At 39.6% G+C, this 16754-nt stretch overlaps 1 protein-coding gene across 2 annotated transcripts; it reads right to left on the reverse strand.

Moving 5' to 3' along the window:
• Positions 1-1564: 1564 nt before the first annotated feature.
• LOC122640759 (60S ribosomal protein L8-like) lies at positions 1565-4047 on the reverse strand. Of its 2 annotated transcripts, none has more exons than XM_043834007.1 (2): positions 3553-4047; positions 1565-1967 (listed from the first exon to the last, which is right to left on the reverse strand). In XM_043834007.1, the coding sequence occupies exons 1-2, from the start codon at positions 3986-3988 to the stop codon at positions 1618-1620; spliced, it is 786 nt and encodes a 261-aa protein (XP_043689942.1). In that variant the 5' UTR covers positions 3989-4047; the 3' UTR covers positions 1565-1617. The 2 variants fall into 2 exon arrangements, with proteins under 2 accessions (XP_043689942.1, XP_043689941.1); XM_043834006.1 differs by having other exon boundaries at positions 1566-1963; positions 3549-4046.
• Between the last annotated feature and the right edge of the window lie 12707 nt (positions 4048-16754).

Consider the following 16754-nt stretch of genomic DNA (forward strand, 5'->3'; position numbering starts at 1 on the left):
AGACATTAATTTTTGGCTATTCTTTTGTTCTGCTTTAGTGCTTTAGCCTGAAACCTGATTTGGACCATATATCAAACATGTATGTATAGAGAAATATTGTTGAAGAAAACAAATTAAAATAGAATTTATTTCTGCTAGAGAAAATAAAAGAAGGTTGAACGTTGTGAATTGTGATGTTGATGGGGAATTTCACATTTACCACAAAAAATTTTAGATGAAAATGCAAAACCCATATCAAATCAACAATAATTCTTATAGTTAGAATGATTAAGTAACGGATGCGTATTAGTAATGGTGAGAATACAAGCTTTTGAGTGGTGATATTTACCTTTATGTTAGATGTGGCTTAAGAGGAAGGAGAGAGCTACACAAGGGACTGAGATTTAATGGCTGATTGGAATTTAGAAGTGTAAGAGTTGAGGTCCACGGAGTATGAGGAGCCAAAAATGTCACCCTCCGAAGCTAACTGTGACTTGGGTTCATCTGGAAGCAAATGATAATTTTTATGGTCATTAACTGATCTCTTTGATCAAGTCAGTCTGAACATGGATTTAGGTATCGGTATTGTATTGATCATATCGATCATTAATATCAGTATCATATCCATATCGATCATCGATACTGATACATATCAGTTGATATGATTGAAAATTGTTTTTTATACTAGAATCGGCCCGAAAGAGGTATTGGTATTAGTATCTATACGATGACGGATACCACCGCCAATGCCATGAACTAAAACTTTGATTATGAGGTTTCAAGAAGTAAAATTGAATTTAAATCTGGCAAATGTTATTAATCGATTCTAGAACATCTCCTTTATAACTCACCATATGGGTAAGCCACTAAATTTTTTTTTAAAGTAACAAAATATAATTAAGAATAATATGAGAAACTCATGGCTAGAGCATTACACAAAATACACAATCATGGATCAGAAATAGGCCACACCAGCATAGACGTCACTGATAGAACCCTCCTCGTCAGCGAGTCAACCAAACTGTTATTCTCCATTGGAGCCAAAGTGAAAATACACTTTGGGGAAGATGAGGGAAATCTGATCACTTGACTCTTTAATTTTAGTCGGTTTTGTCACGAGCATTTTGATCATTAGATTCCTGAAACTAATGTGTCCAACGTTGTAGACTAACTGATCAACTAAAGTGTTACAATGTTGGGGACACATGTAACGTTGTAAAAGTTCATTTGGACAAATGGGCATTTTGAAAGGAGAACTTGACAAAAACCCAAAAAAAATTCTTCGTTTTCTTGTCCTCACGAAAGCACCTTTAAATACCTACCCATAACCCTCGAAGAAATGGCTCATATCAGTATGCTGGAGGCAGTAACAGGGAAGCAAGGTGAAAAAGGCCATGAAAAACTCTCAATTGGGGCTTAACCATAAAATAGTACAAATCCTAGGTGTCACTAAAGAAGGAATCAAAATTTAAAAAAACAAACCTTAATCATAAACTAAAACCATAAAAAAAAACACTAAAACCCAACACCTCAATATATCGTTTCAGATTGCTAGCTGCTAGCCGGAAAGAGTAAGAAAAAGGTGTCGAAAACATCACAACAAGAATAACATGGCAAAATAACCGAGAGAATGATCCACTAAGTAGTCTTGTCTGCTTTGGCAGCTGTTGCAGCAGCCTGTCCTCGGAGACGACCAGTCCTCCTGGCTGCAATGAGACCAACCTTTTGCCCAGGAGGAGCATCACGCCGAACAGTACTGGCATGACCAATATGTTGGTGGTTACCACCACCATGGGGATGCTCCACAGGATTCATAGCAACACCACGAACCTTGGGCCAGCAGTTCCTCTTCACTCGGTACTTATGATAAGCATTTCCTGCCTTCAACATTGGCTTCTCAGTCCTTCCTCCACCAGCAACCTGTCCTACCATGGCCCGACACCCACTCGGTACAATCTTCTTGGATCCAGAAGGAAGCTTGATCCTAGCAACACCAGGAAATCCAGAAATGAAGTACTATGGAGAGCCAAATAACTCAACATCAATATCACATGAAAATCTGTTGCCCTCAGGATCAGGGTGAAGCAGCGAAGAAAACTTAAGGTTTTTAGCACTTAACTAAAGTTTAGAGTTGAGGCTTTCTTCACATGCATGGTGTCGATCTCCTTGGGTGCAGAGTGAATCCTATGTTCATATCATGGGTTCAACATACATTTAATCAACAAAGCAAGATGTGTGTGTTATGTCAATGTAACATAAAAAAATGGTGCGAAGATCCCAGATCCTTAAAGGACTTCAAGCCCCAAGTCCCCATGAAGGTGTGTGTGTTATGTCAATGTAACATTCACCAAAACCTTAGACCAAAACAATTTATTGTTTGGCATCAGCATACTCCTCTAAACAGTTATTGTTTCCATCACACACTAGTGCAGGATATGCCCTCAAGAGTGAAATGGAACAACATTTCTGTCGTCAACACCAAGCAGATACTAAATGTTCAAGAAATTTTTGACTATTTCCAATTGAGCAAACATGTAGGTATATCTTCCAGAATGGAATCCTTCAAACAGAGCATTTCATGGGAAAACTACTGTTGTTATTCAGGCTGGTATCAAAACTATTTCTTTAGAGCAGAATTACCATTTTTCAGCAAACCAAATCACTATTACAGTGTCCAAACTGAGATCAAACAACCAGCCAGAAGGCACATCGCCTAGAAATTTAAGGGTAATAACATTATCAATTATATAATTTTAGCAATACATGTGTGGGCAACTGAAGCTGACATAAGATTTCCTGTTTCCTAGCTCCCAGGCCAAGTACCCAGATTAGATTATCTTCTCAACATAGTTGTCCAGGCGGCTAGGCGACCTATGAATCATGGAGGGGAGAGAACCAAGGTGACACCAGCAATGCGACTAGGCGATGCCTAGGCGACCAAAGTGCCCTTCAAGAAAAGGGAGCCTGGACAACTATGCTTCTCAATCAGTTGAGTATTTCAATTGACTACACCACCATATGTTTCATAAAGCATGTAAACCAATAATTTTAACCTACTATGCCATGCTAATGTTAGATACTATTTGTTTTTCACTTTGAATCTAACATTTACCACCAGAAACAATATAACAAGGGAAGAATTTCGCAGCACTTGCACTTCCAGCCTCATGTTCATAATGCAGCAATACAAAATTTTGGCCAACAGATAGCTCCGTTCAGATAAAATCTCACCAAGACACCAATTATAGGACACATAATAATTCCCTAGAACCATGTATCAACAGCAGCGCCATTAACTCTTCCAAGGATACTCAATATCAACTAATCATACCCTCTAGTGGATCGGTTTGGAGAGAAAATGACTCAAAACTAACTAGAGTAAATAAGCACATCAGCAATAGATATTTGAAGAACAAAATAACTAGATTAGGGCTTAGGCGGAGTTAATACATGTGGATTTCAATGAATAAGAATCAAAATGAAGAACAAATAACTAGAGTCAAGCATAGCAGTAGCACAAAGAAATGGAAACAATCCGAAACAATAATAGAACAAATTAGGTACCATACCTACTCGTCCCGTTATCAGGGTTATGACTGATAACAATGGCGTAATCCCCAGAGGCCCTAGCGATGACGCCTCTGTCACCCACATGATGTTCAACATTGCAAACAACGGCACCTTCAGGGATGGATCGAAGAGGGAGAACGTTGCCAACCATGAGATTGGCCTTCTTGCCACAGTAGACGAACTGCCCAGTATACATACCCTCGGCGGCTATGAAGAGCTCCTTCTGGTGCTTGTATCGGAAAGGATGGCGGAAGGTGACTTTGGCGAGAGGGGCACCTCGACCTGGATCGTGGATGATGTCAGTGATGACACCCTTGAGGTAGCCATTCCGTTCGCCGAAGTCGAGGCTTCTGAACCTAGCCGGTCCCTTACGATGGTGGGTGTGAGATTTGAACACTGATCCAGCACCCTTACGCTGGGCTCTGATAACTCTACCCATCTCTCTCGCTCGCTCTCTCCCTCTCTCCCTCTCTCCCTCTCTCGTCCCTCTCTGCTAAGGGTTAGGGTTTAGGGTTTCGAAGAGGCGAAAGGGTAATGGCGAGACTATATAGGACCATAGGAGGGGTCAAGCGGCATTGGCTGAACTCATTATTCCCATTTTGTCCTTCACTTACCATTTCATTTACATATGTAACTGGGTCGAGCAAGGCGAACCAAAACGACCCCGAAACGGCAAACCCGACCCAGGCTAGAACAAAGACTTCAAGGCGAGGTTACTTTATACGGAGCCAAGTTTGGCCAGTCCAATCTGGTCAATGCTCATGTTAGGGAGTTCTGATCTTTCGCACATACATGTGGTTGCCTCTCAGATGCACGTTTACTTGCACGTACATGTAGATGATACACTTTCCATTTAGGAGTCGGGAGTCAGATCAACCAGCATAATTAGGGGTTTAAATCATGATATCGGTACCATAGCAATCATTACGATACAGATACCAATATAGATATTGATGCGGATATCAACGACAACAACAACTCAACTTTATCCTAATCAAATGGGGTTGGCTACATGAATCCTTTCAAAACAAAATATGGAAAGGAAAGTATGAGGGATGAAGAATAATAATGAAGAAATGAGATGAGGAAAGTGAGAAATGTAAAGTGAATCATTGCCCTCCAAAATGCCCTATCAGAGGTCATACTTGGCACAAGACCTAGACTATGCATGACATTTTTCACAATCTAACCTATGATCATTTTAGGCATGCCCCTAGCTCTTTTAGCCCCTTCAATCGGAATCAGATCACTCCTTTTTACTGAGAAAGTCCATGAACATGGCTAAACCACCTCAGACGATATTTTTGGAGTTTGTCCCTGATCGAGGCAACTCCCACATTAGCTCTAATACGTTCGTTCCTCACTTTATCCTTCCTAGTTTTTTCTTACATCTATCTGATATAACCTTTTTTAAAGCCTTAAAGGAATGTGTCGATCGCACAGTACTCCGGTCACACTTCTCCACTTCATCTATCCCATTTTAATTCTTTGTGAAACATTGTCATCCATGTCACCTTCTTTGTGTATGATAAATCCCAAATATTTATAATAGTCACTTGGAGGTATCTCTCTCTTCTCAATTTTCACTATGTCATCATCTCTCATAGTGTGCCTAAAGTTATACATCATATACTCCATTGTCTTTGATCTACTAATCTTAAAACATTTTGTTTCCAAGGTCGATTTCCACAACTCTAACTTAGCGTTAATTCTTGTTTTAGTCTCATCCACTAAAACAATATCATCGGCTAAAAGCATACACCACAGTACCTTGTTTTGAATGTTCTTGGTTAATTCATCCATGATAATCGCAAACAAATAAGGGATTAGGGTTGAACCTTAATGTAATTCAACAGTAATTGGGAATTCCTTGTCATGGTCTCTTTGAGATCTCACACTAGTTGTCATATCATCTTTTTAATTATATCTATATATTTTCGTAAAAACATACAAGATTAAATCTTTAGAGACTCTATCCTCCCCCACCCCCCCAAATTGACACTCTTACTCCAAGCCAATAAAGATCATATGGAGATCCTTTTTCCTAGCTCTACATCTTACCATGAGCCTTCTTAGTAGGTAAATAGTTTCTATCGTGGATCTACCTGACATACAACCAAATTGATTCGTCAAGATATGAATCTCTTCTCAGATGGGCTTTAATAACATTTTCCCAAAGTTTTATAGTATGACTCATTAGTTTTATGCTTTTATAGTTATTGTAGTTCTGGACATCACCCTTATTTTTGTAGACCGAAACTACAATGCTTCTCCTCCAATCATCTGATATTTTCTTTGTGATCATAATCTTGCTAAATAGTTTGGTTAACCTATATACCCCACATACTCTTAGGGCTTTCCACACTTCTATAGGGAATTTCATCTGGGCTTGGTGGCTTGCCTACTTTTATCTTTCTTAAGACTTCTTTAACTTCCATTACACCAATCTTTCGTACATATCTATGATGTGTGGTGTCTTGATAAATAATTTAGTTAGCCGTTCAGTCATATTCGAACTATCTCCATTTAGAAGGTCACAAATATACTCATCCCATCTCCTTGCAATGCCCTCATCCCTTATTAACACTCTTCCATCCTCTCCGTTTATATATCTCACCTGGTCAAAATCTCTATTCTTTCTTTCTCTCATTTTCGTTATTTTATAAATATTTTTTCTATTTTCATTTTGTTTAGATTAATATAGAGATCCTCATATATTCCTTGCCCTAGCCATCCTCACCATCTTCTTGGCCTCGTTTCTGGCCTCATTATACCTTTTTTTGTCTTTTGTTTCATTAGTCCGTTGCCATGTCTTAAACCTCTCTTTCTTGGTCTTGAAGGTTGCTTGGTCTTGATCTTGGTATAGGTCTTGATACCTCTACTACTATCAAGACCTAATTTTGGATAAGATTCAAGATCAAAAAATCATTATTTATTGAGTAAAATGTAACAGTGCGATCCAACCTACACCTTAAACGCACACCTTAAATGCACCATCCAAATCTAAACCGTTGATTTATAATATAAAATCCTAATCGTTCATTCATTTTAAACTGTAAATCAATGAAGCAAATTTTACATTAAGGGTAAAATGTATGGTAGACATTCGATCGTAACCATTCATTCATCATCATCTTCTTCTTCGTCCTTTCTCCTCCCTGCGTTGCCTTCACTATTTCTTCCATCAAAATCACCAATTACTTCGGGGAAAGACGAGGTTCAACTCTCCCTCTCTCTTCTCTCCATTCGCTATTTGAAGAAAATGAATAACCACAAAGGAGACCGATGGACTTAATTACTATCATGTTCATTTCTAATCAAGTTAAAAAGGAAAAAACAAAAATCCCCGATTAGCTCCAATTATACTCCTTTCATTTTTTCCTTTTTATTAGATTTTTTTTTTCGAGACAAGAGTTTCTTCTAAATGGACATTTCTTTTTTAACATGGATAAATTTTAGGGAAATTTATACCACCTCTGCTTGCCAAAATGATTAATAAGTAAACACACTCCGTCAGTTTTAGAGATTTTATAACCAATATACCCTTGATATGATAGAATAACATTATTGTCCTCCTCTTCTACTTCTCCTTCTAAAACCTAATCACAACAACCATCTTTCCCCACCATCTCCATTTTCTTTACTTATCTTCTAATCTGTGAAAAACCAAAACCACTTATTCTCAAAACTTATTTTTTTCTTATTGCATTCCATCCACCTCCAGTCAGGAATAGAAACCATGATAGAACCCCTACTTTCTATTCCCATTTTTTCTGAATCCCAAACCGTGAACAAAACCCCAGCTCTCGTGCTTCAATTTCTCTCTGCCATTCTAAAAATCTGAGTTGTTGCTCCAAGTTTAGTCGGAGGGAGAAAGGGTTTGAGCGCGCGATTCAGGAGGTTCAATCACTGTGATTCTACCTGAAGCAAATCTGTCTTCCATCAGTGCCGCACCATTTTCTCCCCAGATCTGAAACGAAAGATCATTATCTTCTAAACAAAGAATGTCCCCCATTTTTTTCCAGGGATCTTTCTGTCTTGTGGCATGTTGTATCATTGGATCATGCATGAATTAAGAGGAAAATCAGAATAAAAAGAAATTCAGAATTAAAGGCCAGAATGGGTAAAAGGAATACTCTTTGAACACATTTTGAAGATGCCAACCCGACAAATTTCCCACTTCTGTAAGAGCTCTCCTCCAATTATTCACTCTATCCATCTCCTCCTTGAAACACTCTTCGTGTCTAGCGAATGCCTCTGCTAAGCTCTCACTCTGTTTCCTAACATCAGAAGGATCCACATCATAGAAAACAGGAAGAACAGTCTGATCTATATTTCTCCTGCAATCCATCATCTTCACCAGCTCATCGAGGCACCAACTTGAAGAAGAAGATGATGGAAACCCTTGATTCTTCTATGGATTTCACCATGTATGACTTCATACCCTCTGATTTTGTCCCGAGTTCATCATCATCGCAAATAGTTTGGATCCCAGCTTGCACCAAATTCGTATGGAGTTGATCGGTGAAGTTCTTGTCGGAATCCTCACCTATGAAGCTCAATAAGGTCTCGTGCTTCCACCGACGGGAGAGGAAAGTAGCAGAATTTCCTCGGCTCCTCTAGGCAGCCATGAAAAGCGAGCAACAAATATCAGAAATAAGATGCAAGACTGCCACTTAACAAGTTGTTCGCAGCCTCTATCATTTGTTTTGCTTTATTTTCATTTACTTGGGTCTGTAATAATCCCTCATCCCCTTGTTATTTGGTTCATTCTCTTGCACTAGTCATCCATTACTCATCTTCATCAAGAACCATTACCGCTGGAAACGAAGCCAAGATTGTCTCCCTCAGGTAATTTCTTCCATTTTCTCTGTTATTTTCTTGAGCACGGATCATGTGTTTGTACAAGTACCGTCCAATGCCCTCCAAGTCCAGTCACATGGAATCCACTTCTCCAATGGGTTCCACAGTGGATTCTATGTGACTGGTCATAGAGGGAATTGGACGGTACTTGTACAAGGACACGATCCGGCAGCCTCCGTAGCAGACTAGCAGATCTCAGTATCAGCTTCTTCTTTTGGTTTATTCTTGCAAAAAATTAGAAATAATGGAAGAAGAGGTTTGTTTCAGCGGGAAGGGCAATTTGATCAATATATGTTAAATTCTAACGTTTTTAGTCCTAGGTTAACAGAGTGGGTTTATTTATTAATTATTTTGGAAACAGAGATGGTATATTATCCCCACCACCCCCCCAAAAAAAAACAACACTGGTATGCCTAAATATCCAAAAGTCACAGGTGGATCTGTATTTAGGCCTTACCTTAAGGGAGGTATATGAAAATTTTATTCATAATCAATGTGTGAAACTCATGGTAAGAGTAGAACACTTCTTCAGCGCACTCCTTGCCAGGGAGTCAACTAAGTTGTTAATGGGCACATAACTGAAAGTACAAGTAACTAAATTAGAAGATAAATACAAGTTGTCTTCTAGAATAGAACGAATTATCAGAAGCAAATTTGTAGCATTCCTCTGGAGATATGTTACCACATCCTTATTATCTGATTGGAATAACCATAGTTTCACCTATCATGGAAGTATTGAAAGAGTTAAGGAAGAAATAGCAAATAAACATAGTCCAAGATGCACCATAATCTAAAAGGTCAATTGTTCTATTTAACTCTCCCTCCCTAAGAGAGAGAGAGAGAGAGAGAGAGAGAGAGAGACAGTGAGGAAACACAAGTATAGCTTCATTTCCATATGAGGGACCAATTACTGAAAATTGATAGACAATATTAAGGTAAATAATCTCAGCAGTATTCGTATCACCTTTGCACTTCCCAAGTCATCCCATAAACGAAGAATTGTGGCTGGGCAAGGGCAAGACATGAGAGCTGGGCCTGGACTCTGTTCCACACGATCTACAGTCTCCTTGGTTATACCTTCGCCCAGGAGAAAGAAGCCATGAAGTAACACCACATGGACTCCTGAGCTCACCACCCCATTCTCCAGGTAATCCTTCGCCTTGGGTTCTCTGCTTTGAAGCAAACCATTTTGCTTCCACAAGAAAAGCATCACAAAGGCTCCTCCACTACACGAAAACAGATAGGCTAAGGTTACACATTAACATTATTGCATTCAGGGTTGGGTGGCGGTGAAGAATTAATTGAAGCTCACCGCCTTTTTAAGTGAGTGAACAGGGTTCCACCCATGTTCTTTGAGGACCTTAGCAGCAATTTCATTGGTGATTTTGTCAAGAACCTTGAACAGATTTTCAACCTACGGCCGCTTGGTCGCCTGCCTGGTTCCCTGACTTCATTTTGGCGGCTAGGAAGTTGTAGTTTTGAGATTTGATATCTAGGGTTTTGGGGGACTCTACCTGGAATTGTTTTTGTTGTCCTTCTTCTTTCATATGGGCTTCATTGTAATTGTTTTAAGCCCATGTGGGTTTTTGTCACCTTGTTTCTTGATGGCCTTATGGGCTTGTGTTGTAGTCCTTAATGGATTTTTACTTCCCTTTTGGGGCTTTAATACATTTTACAATCACCAAAAAAAATAAAAAAGAATGACAAAAAACGAAGATCATGTTAGAATTAAACCACACAATCAACATGACTAGCACCATTGAACATGAAAATACGACAATCAAAAATTTGATAATGAACCCATACTTGGATCCATATCGTTTGAAGGAGACGATTCTCTTGCACTTAGACTTTGTTAGTTGATCTTGTCTGTTCTCTTCTCTGCGACGGCTAGGGTTACCAAGTTATTGCATTGCTACCAATTTATTGAATGAAAGCAATGATCAACCCTGTTATAAAAAATAATTAATGTCTCTCCCATAAGAAGGCCCAATTGCTAATAGACTCGTTTATTATTTACACTTTAAGGTGGTTAACTAGAAAGCCCATTACCCTGAGAAGAGGATTCATTGAGAAATCATTATTCTCATAGAGACCATGTCGGGTAGACGATAGAGTAAGCAAGCTTTGATTTGAACTGAGCCAACTCTACTTGAGGAAATCCATCACCATCCATGAATCATTTGTCATAATAGAGTGAAATTCCAAAATTAACCATTCACATGAAGAGAAATCTGATGGGGAATGCAGTGGATTTGGATCCTCTGCGGCCTAGGGTTGAGCAACCATCATGTTGCGCTCAACTCATAGGCCGCCACATGGAGACGAGCTCAATTCAAAATTTCAAAACTAGTTTCAAAATTCAAAAATGTTAGGTCACCGTCTACCAACAATTGGATTTGCATCTAATCCACGAGGCAACCTGTGAGTTAAGCGTAGCACAATGCTGGCCGCTCAACCCCAGGCCACAAAAAATCCAAATCCAAATGCAGTTGTATCATCGTAGCTACTCCAACTCCACATTTGGTAAGGGTATCAAGCTTTGCAACTCCCCTATCAACATAGTAATAGGGAAAGGAGAAACCTTTTATTCCACAGATCATTGTAGTCTTGAATTCCAGCTCATTGAATTGTGAGACTCTCACGGTGAGAGTGATATGTAGAGGTATAAAACCAATTGAGTATTCAAATTTCAAACTCAGAATGACAACAACAGACGTAACACATTGCCTAGCCTTAGAACGTTTCAAAGTTTCTAACGCCAGCACCACTCCAATGACATCACCAAGGATTTAATTAGTTCAAGACATCACAATATTGATATTGCTATATGGGACGTTTTTGTTCTCTTCGATTCTGACACATAATTTTTTAAAAACTATTTTACCCTCTCTGGTTTTTGTATCTCCGAACAGGTATCTTAGATCGAACTGGTATTGATACAGAATCAATTATAATACGAATTTTTATCCTCCCAAAGTGCGGTGTACTGCCCAATGCCCCTTTAAAATGCATCACGGTACAATTCACTTAAGAGAGTTGTTATAATTCATATTAGATTTTCATCCTCCCAAGATGAATCGAATTATTTTTTTTTTCAATTGATTTATCCAAATTGGCAACCAAGTGATGGCCATAGTCAAGGGTGGTTGGGGGTTAGAGCTGGGGTCCGAGCTGGACCATGGCAGAAAGTTACAACATGTCGTACATGTGAATGTGAGGGGCAGAAGGATACAAACAAGTCAGCATTCTAATGGAAACACCGTTCGGTCGCTCTCGCAGGAAAACAAAGTGAAGAGTGTCTTTTTTGAGACTTGAGAGTTGGATTCTGTTAACGAGATTAGCGCACAAGGAACCCAAGCTACGTTTCCTAACATGGCAAGGAATCTTGGGGTTATCCGTGACAGTCTGAGTTTCCTATCTAATAACAATTCATGTTTATCTTCTAAGATGTACAAGGCTCTATTTAAGCATAATGAATTACCCTCAGGAAAAATAAGTTGAGTGAGGGATTACCCCATGGAGTAGGTTTCCATCTGAAGGAACCGAACCACGTTATCTCTTTGTGTTCAAGCTCTTTCTTCCTCTCTTTCTTCTTCGTGTGTGTGCATTGTTATCGCTGAACATGGTATCAAAGCAGTCCTTCTCTGGGAAAGCTTTGGTATTGCTCGTGTGTTGACGTAATTTTTTGTCGCCTTGGTGCATTTGTGCGTGCGCTATTGCCGCATTATTCTTCCATCTCCTATTGTGGAGTTGTTTTTTCATGGAAGGATCATCATCAACAACGGAAGGCACTAAGTCTTCCACACCCGAGACTCATAATCATCTCACTTCTGTGATCTTCAATGGTCGAAATTTCCTTCCATGGGCTCGTGCGATTACGGTTGCGCTTGGAGGACGATCAAAGCTTGGATATATTAATGGCACAATCAAGCCTCCTGATCCGAAAGATACCAAATTCGCTGAATGGCAAGCCAACGATAATCTTGTCATGTCTTGGATCTTCAATTCCATGGATTCTCAGATTTACGAAATCTTCGCATATTCTGAGACTGCTAAGGCTCTATGGGACTCTTTAAATAATATGTATGGACAGACCAAGAATGCTTCTCGTGTCTTTGAACTTCAGCAGGAAATATCTCACATGGAACAATCATCTGGACAGACCTTCACTGAGCATCTCGGAAATTTGAAGCGCAAGTGGGATGAACTGCGTCTATATCGTCCTACCGCTGCTTCCATTGACGTGTATGTGCAACGAGAAGAACAAGATCGCATATTCCAACTTCTTGCTAGCCTTCGGCCAGAGTTTGAGGACTTACGCAGGCAACTTCTTTTGAGTTCCAGTTTGCCATCCTTTGCCTCAATTTGCGCCACGATTCATCGCGAAGAAACTCGTCGACAAGTGATGCAATCCAAACTTGGTGAGTCTTCCGAAAATTCTGTTAGTATGGCTAATGCTACTATTTCTTCTCAAGGTAATCGGTCTGCTCCTACTCGTGGGCGTGGTGGAAAGAGCCGTGCTTCATGATATCACTATGAACATTGTGATCGAGATAGGCACTCAAAAGAACGTTGCTAGATCCTTCATCCTCACCTTTGCCACAACAAAGATAAAGGATCGGACACCAAGAGTGAAGCAAATATTGCTTCACAGACCATGACTTCTGATCTTCAAACGTCGCTTAGCCAACTGGTGACACAACTGCAGAGTATTCTCAAGCCTAATGAGAATTCGGCTTCTCAAAATAATGGTGTAACCTCTTCGATTTCTAGATCTAGCAATTCGACTCATGTCTCTGGTAACACTTTTGCCTTAAACACATCTTTAAATAATTGTGGTTTTAATGTGAATAGTGGGGCCACCCATCACATGTGTTGCTCCTCTCATATTTTATCCAAGTTAAGTGATAATTCATCACACTCTCCCATCACCGTGGCTAATGGAACTCATGTTCCTATTAAAGGGATTGGAAAGATTGATTTATTTTCTAAGACTGTTGGTGGATTATTCGTCGCCTCCTTGTCTTGTAATTTATTATTGGTTAGCAAGCTAACCACTGAGATGGATTGTGATGTCATTTTTTCATGCAACAAGGTCATTTTTCAGGACCGACTGACAAAGACGAAGATTGGTGCAGGTTGTTGCCAAAATGGTCTATATATTCTTGATTTTCCAGGTTCTGCTTTGGCAACTCAGCAAAATAAAAATATGACAGGACAGCTATGGCATTGGCGTTTGGGTCACCCATCTAACCGGGTGTTACAGTCTTTGAATTCTTCTTTATCCATTGATTCTAGTAACTGTGAGATTTGTCACTACTGTAAGCAACATAGATTGCCTTTCTCTTCCAGTATTGGCATTTCATCTAGACCTTTTGAACTTGTTCATTCAGACGTTTGGGGGAGAGCTCCCATTGACTCTCGTGATGGTTTTAAGTATTTTATTACATTTATAGATGGTAATTCACGTACCACATGGTTATATTTGTTGACATCTAAGGCTGAAGTACTTGCTATTTTCCAAGAATTCTGTAATATGGTTCACACACAGTATGATACACATGTTAAGATTTTATGTATTGATAATGGGATAGAGTACACAAATGGGCCTTAACTGCTTTTCTCAAAACACACGGCATTCTTCATCAAACGTCGTGTGTTGGAACCCCACAACAAAATGAGGTTGCTGAGGGGAAAAATCATCATCTTCTGGAGGTGACACGTGCTTTCCTTTTTCATGCCAATGCCCCAACCACTTACTGGTCTGATGCTATTTTAACCAGTTGCTACTTGATCAACCGACTTCCCAGTAAAATTCTGGATTTTAAATCTCCCATGGAAACTCTTCTTGGTCAATCCATTAAGTTATCTCATCTTCAGGTTTTTGGCAGTATATGTTATGTGCATTCTCAGCATGGTAATAATTTTGAGCCTCATCCTCGCAAGTGTGTTTTTGTGGGATACTCCTCGATCAAAAAGGGTTACAAATGCTATGATCCCACTACTCGGAAGATGTTTATCTCTCGTGATGTTGAATTTGTTGAAACTCACATGTTTTTAACTGGCAGGGATCAAATTCAGGGGGAGAACTATGACTATAGTCAGTTTACTATGGAATTTATCCCACCATTACCTATTGTTGAAAATGTGGATCAGAATGTGCCTGAAAATGTGGATAAGAATTTTCAGAATTTACCCAATGAGACCGTTGCTCAACCTATCAATGGAGAAGATGATGATACTAGTCATGTCTCTGGTGGAGATACCACCCTTCCTCCGGTAGTTCCTCCTGTTCGACGAACTACTCGAATATCCCAACCATTTGTAAGGTTACGTGATTTCTCTACCTATCATGCTACCACTTATCCAATTCAGACTTTCATTTGCTATGACAATATTTCATCCGAGTTTCTTGGTTTCTTGTCGAACATTGAGGACCATAAGGAACCAAATAGCTTTTCTGAAGCTAAGACCTCCCTTGTATGGGTCAAGGCAATGGATGAAGAGCTTAAAGCCCTTGCCAAAAATCACCCTTGGGATATTGTCTCTCTCCCTGATGGAAAACGACCTATTGGATGTCGTTGGGTGTATAAAATTAAACACAAAAGCGATGGTACCATTGAAAGGTACAGGGCTAGGTTAGTTGTAAAAGGATACATCCAAACCTATGGAGTGGACTATAAGGAGACTTTTGCCCCTGTGGTTAAAATGAACACTGTCCGCGTTCTGATGTCTCTTGTTGTCAACTATGATTGGCCTTTATTCCAAATGGACGTTAAAAATGCCTTCTTACAAGGGGATCTCGAGGAGGAAGTATATATGGATGTGCCCCTAGGGCATGCCTTAGAAAAACAAGTTGGAATTGTGTGTAAGCTAAATAAAGCAATTTATGGGCTTAAGCAATCTCCCCGTGCCTGGTATGGGAAGTTGAGTTCGGCTCTTGTTGCGGTCGACTTTAAAAGAGGTGAGTTCGATTCATCTCTATTTATTAAATGAAATGACAAGGGAATTGTGGTGATTCTTGTTTATGTTGATGACATAGTCATCACAGGTGATGATCTTCAGGGGATTATGTCTCTTAAACAATATTTGAGTAACAAGTTTGATATTAAAGATTTAGGCAAACTTCGATATTTTCTTGGAATCGAAGTTGCCAGATCCAGTAAAGGGTTGTTTATGTCTCAAAGAAAATACACTCTTGGTTAGTTGAGGGAAACCGGTAAACTGGGTGCCAAGCCGGCTGATACACCGATGGATTATAGCAGTAAATTCATCAACAGTGATAAACCTTTATCTGATTGTGGTAGATTCCAAAGATTAGTTGGGCGGCTGATCTACCTAACCATTACTAGACCTGACATTACATATGCTGTCAGCTACATAAGTCAATTTATGTATGCTCCTACTGAAGGTCATATAGACCTCATTGATCGGATCTTACAGAATTTGAAATCATGTCCAGGAAGAGGTATTTGGATGAGAAAGAATGGTCATAATGAAATTATCGACTATGCTGATGCTGATTGGGCAGGGAGCCCTATAGATAGAAAATCTACCACTGGTTTTTGCACATTTGTTGTTGGGAATCTTGTTACTTGGAAGAGTAAGAAACAGAGTGTTGTGGCTCGTTCAAGTGCAGAGGTAGAATACAGGGCAATGGCTTCTGCTACAAGTGAATTGGTTTGGCTCCAACTGCTCCTGCGAGAACTTGGTTTGATAACATCACACAGCCCCATGAAGTTGTTCTGCGACAATCAGGTGGCTATTCATATTGCCTCGAATCCGGTTTTCCATGAGAGGACCAAGCATATAGAGGTTGATTGCCATTTCATTCGGGAAAAGGTTCAAAACAAAACTATTGAGACGCCATATGTCCCAAGTGAAGACCAGATTGCTGACATGTTTACTAAGGCGTTACCAAAGAAGTTGTTCTAAGAAATGTTGTCCAAGCTGAACTCAGAAGACATGTTCGTTCCATCTTGGAGGGGGAGTGTTAGCGAGATTAGTGCACAAGGAACCCAAGCTACGTTTCCTAACACGGCATTGAATCTTGGGGTTATCCGTGACAGTATGGGTTTCCTATCTAATAACAATTCATGTTTATCTTCTAAGATGTACAAGGTTCTATTTAAGCATAATGAATTACCCTCAGGAAAAATAAGTTGAGTGAGGGATTACCCCGTAGAGTAGGTTTCCATCTGAAGGAACCGAACCACGTTATCTCTGTGTGTTCAATTTCTTTCTTCCTCTCTTTCTTCTTCGTGTGTGTGCGTTGTTATCGCTGAACATTCGAAAAAAATTATTTCATTTCCTTATGTGCCAGCTTTGTAACAGGAATA

This window comes from Telopea speciosissima, chromosome 9 (genome assembly GCF_018873765.1).
Source record: "Telopea speciosissima isolate NSW1024214 ecotype Mountain lineage chromosome 9, Tspe_v1, whole genome shotgun sequence".
NCBI lineage: Eukaryota > Viridiplantae > Streptophyta > Magnoliopsida > Proteales > Proteaceae > Telopea > Telopea speciosissima.

Excerpts from the sequence above, each read along its gene's own strand:
- LOC122640759 (XM_043834007.1), bottom strand. The coding sequence starts at position 3,988 with ATGGGTAGAGTTATCAGAGCCCAGCGTAAGGGTGCTGGATCAGTGTTC. Across the intron at positions 1,968-3,552 it reads TAACCCTGATAACGGGACGA|CTAGGATCAAGCTTCCTTCT; the intron begins GTAGGTATGGTA and ends TTCCTGGTGTTG.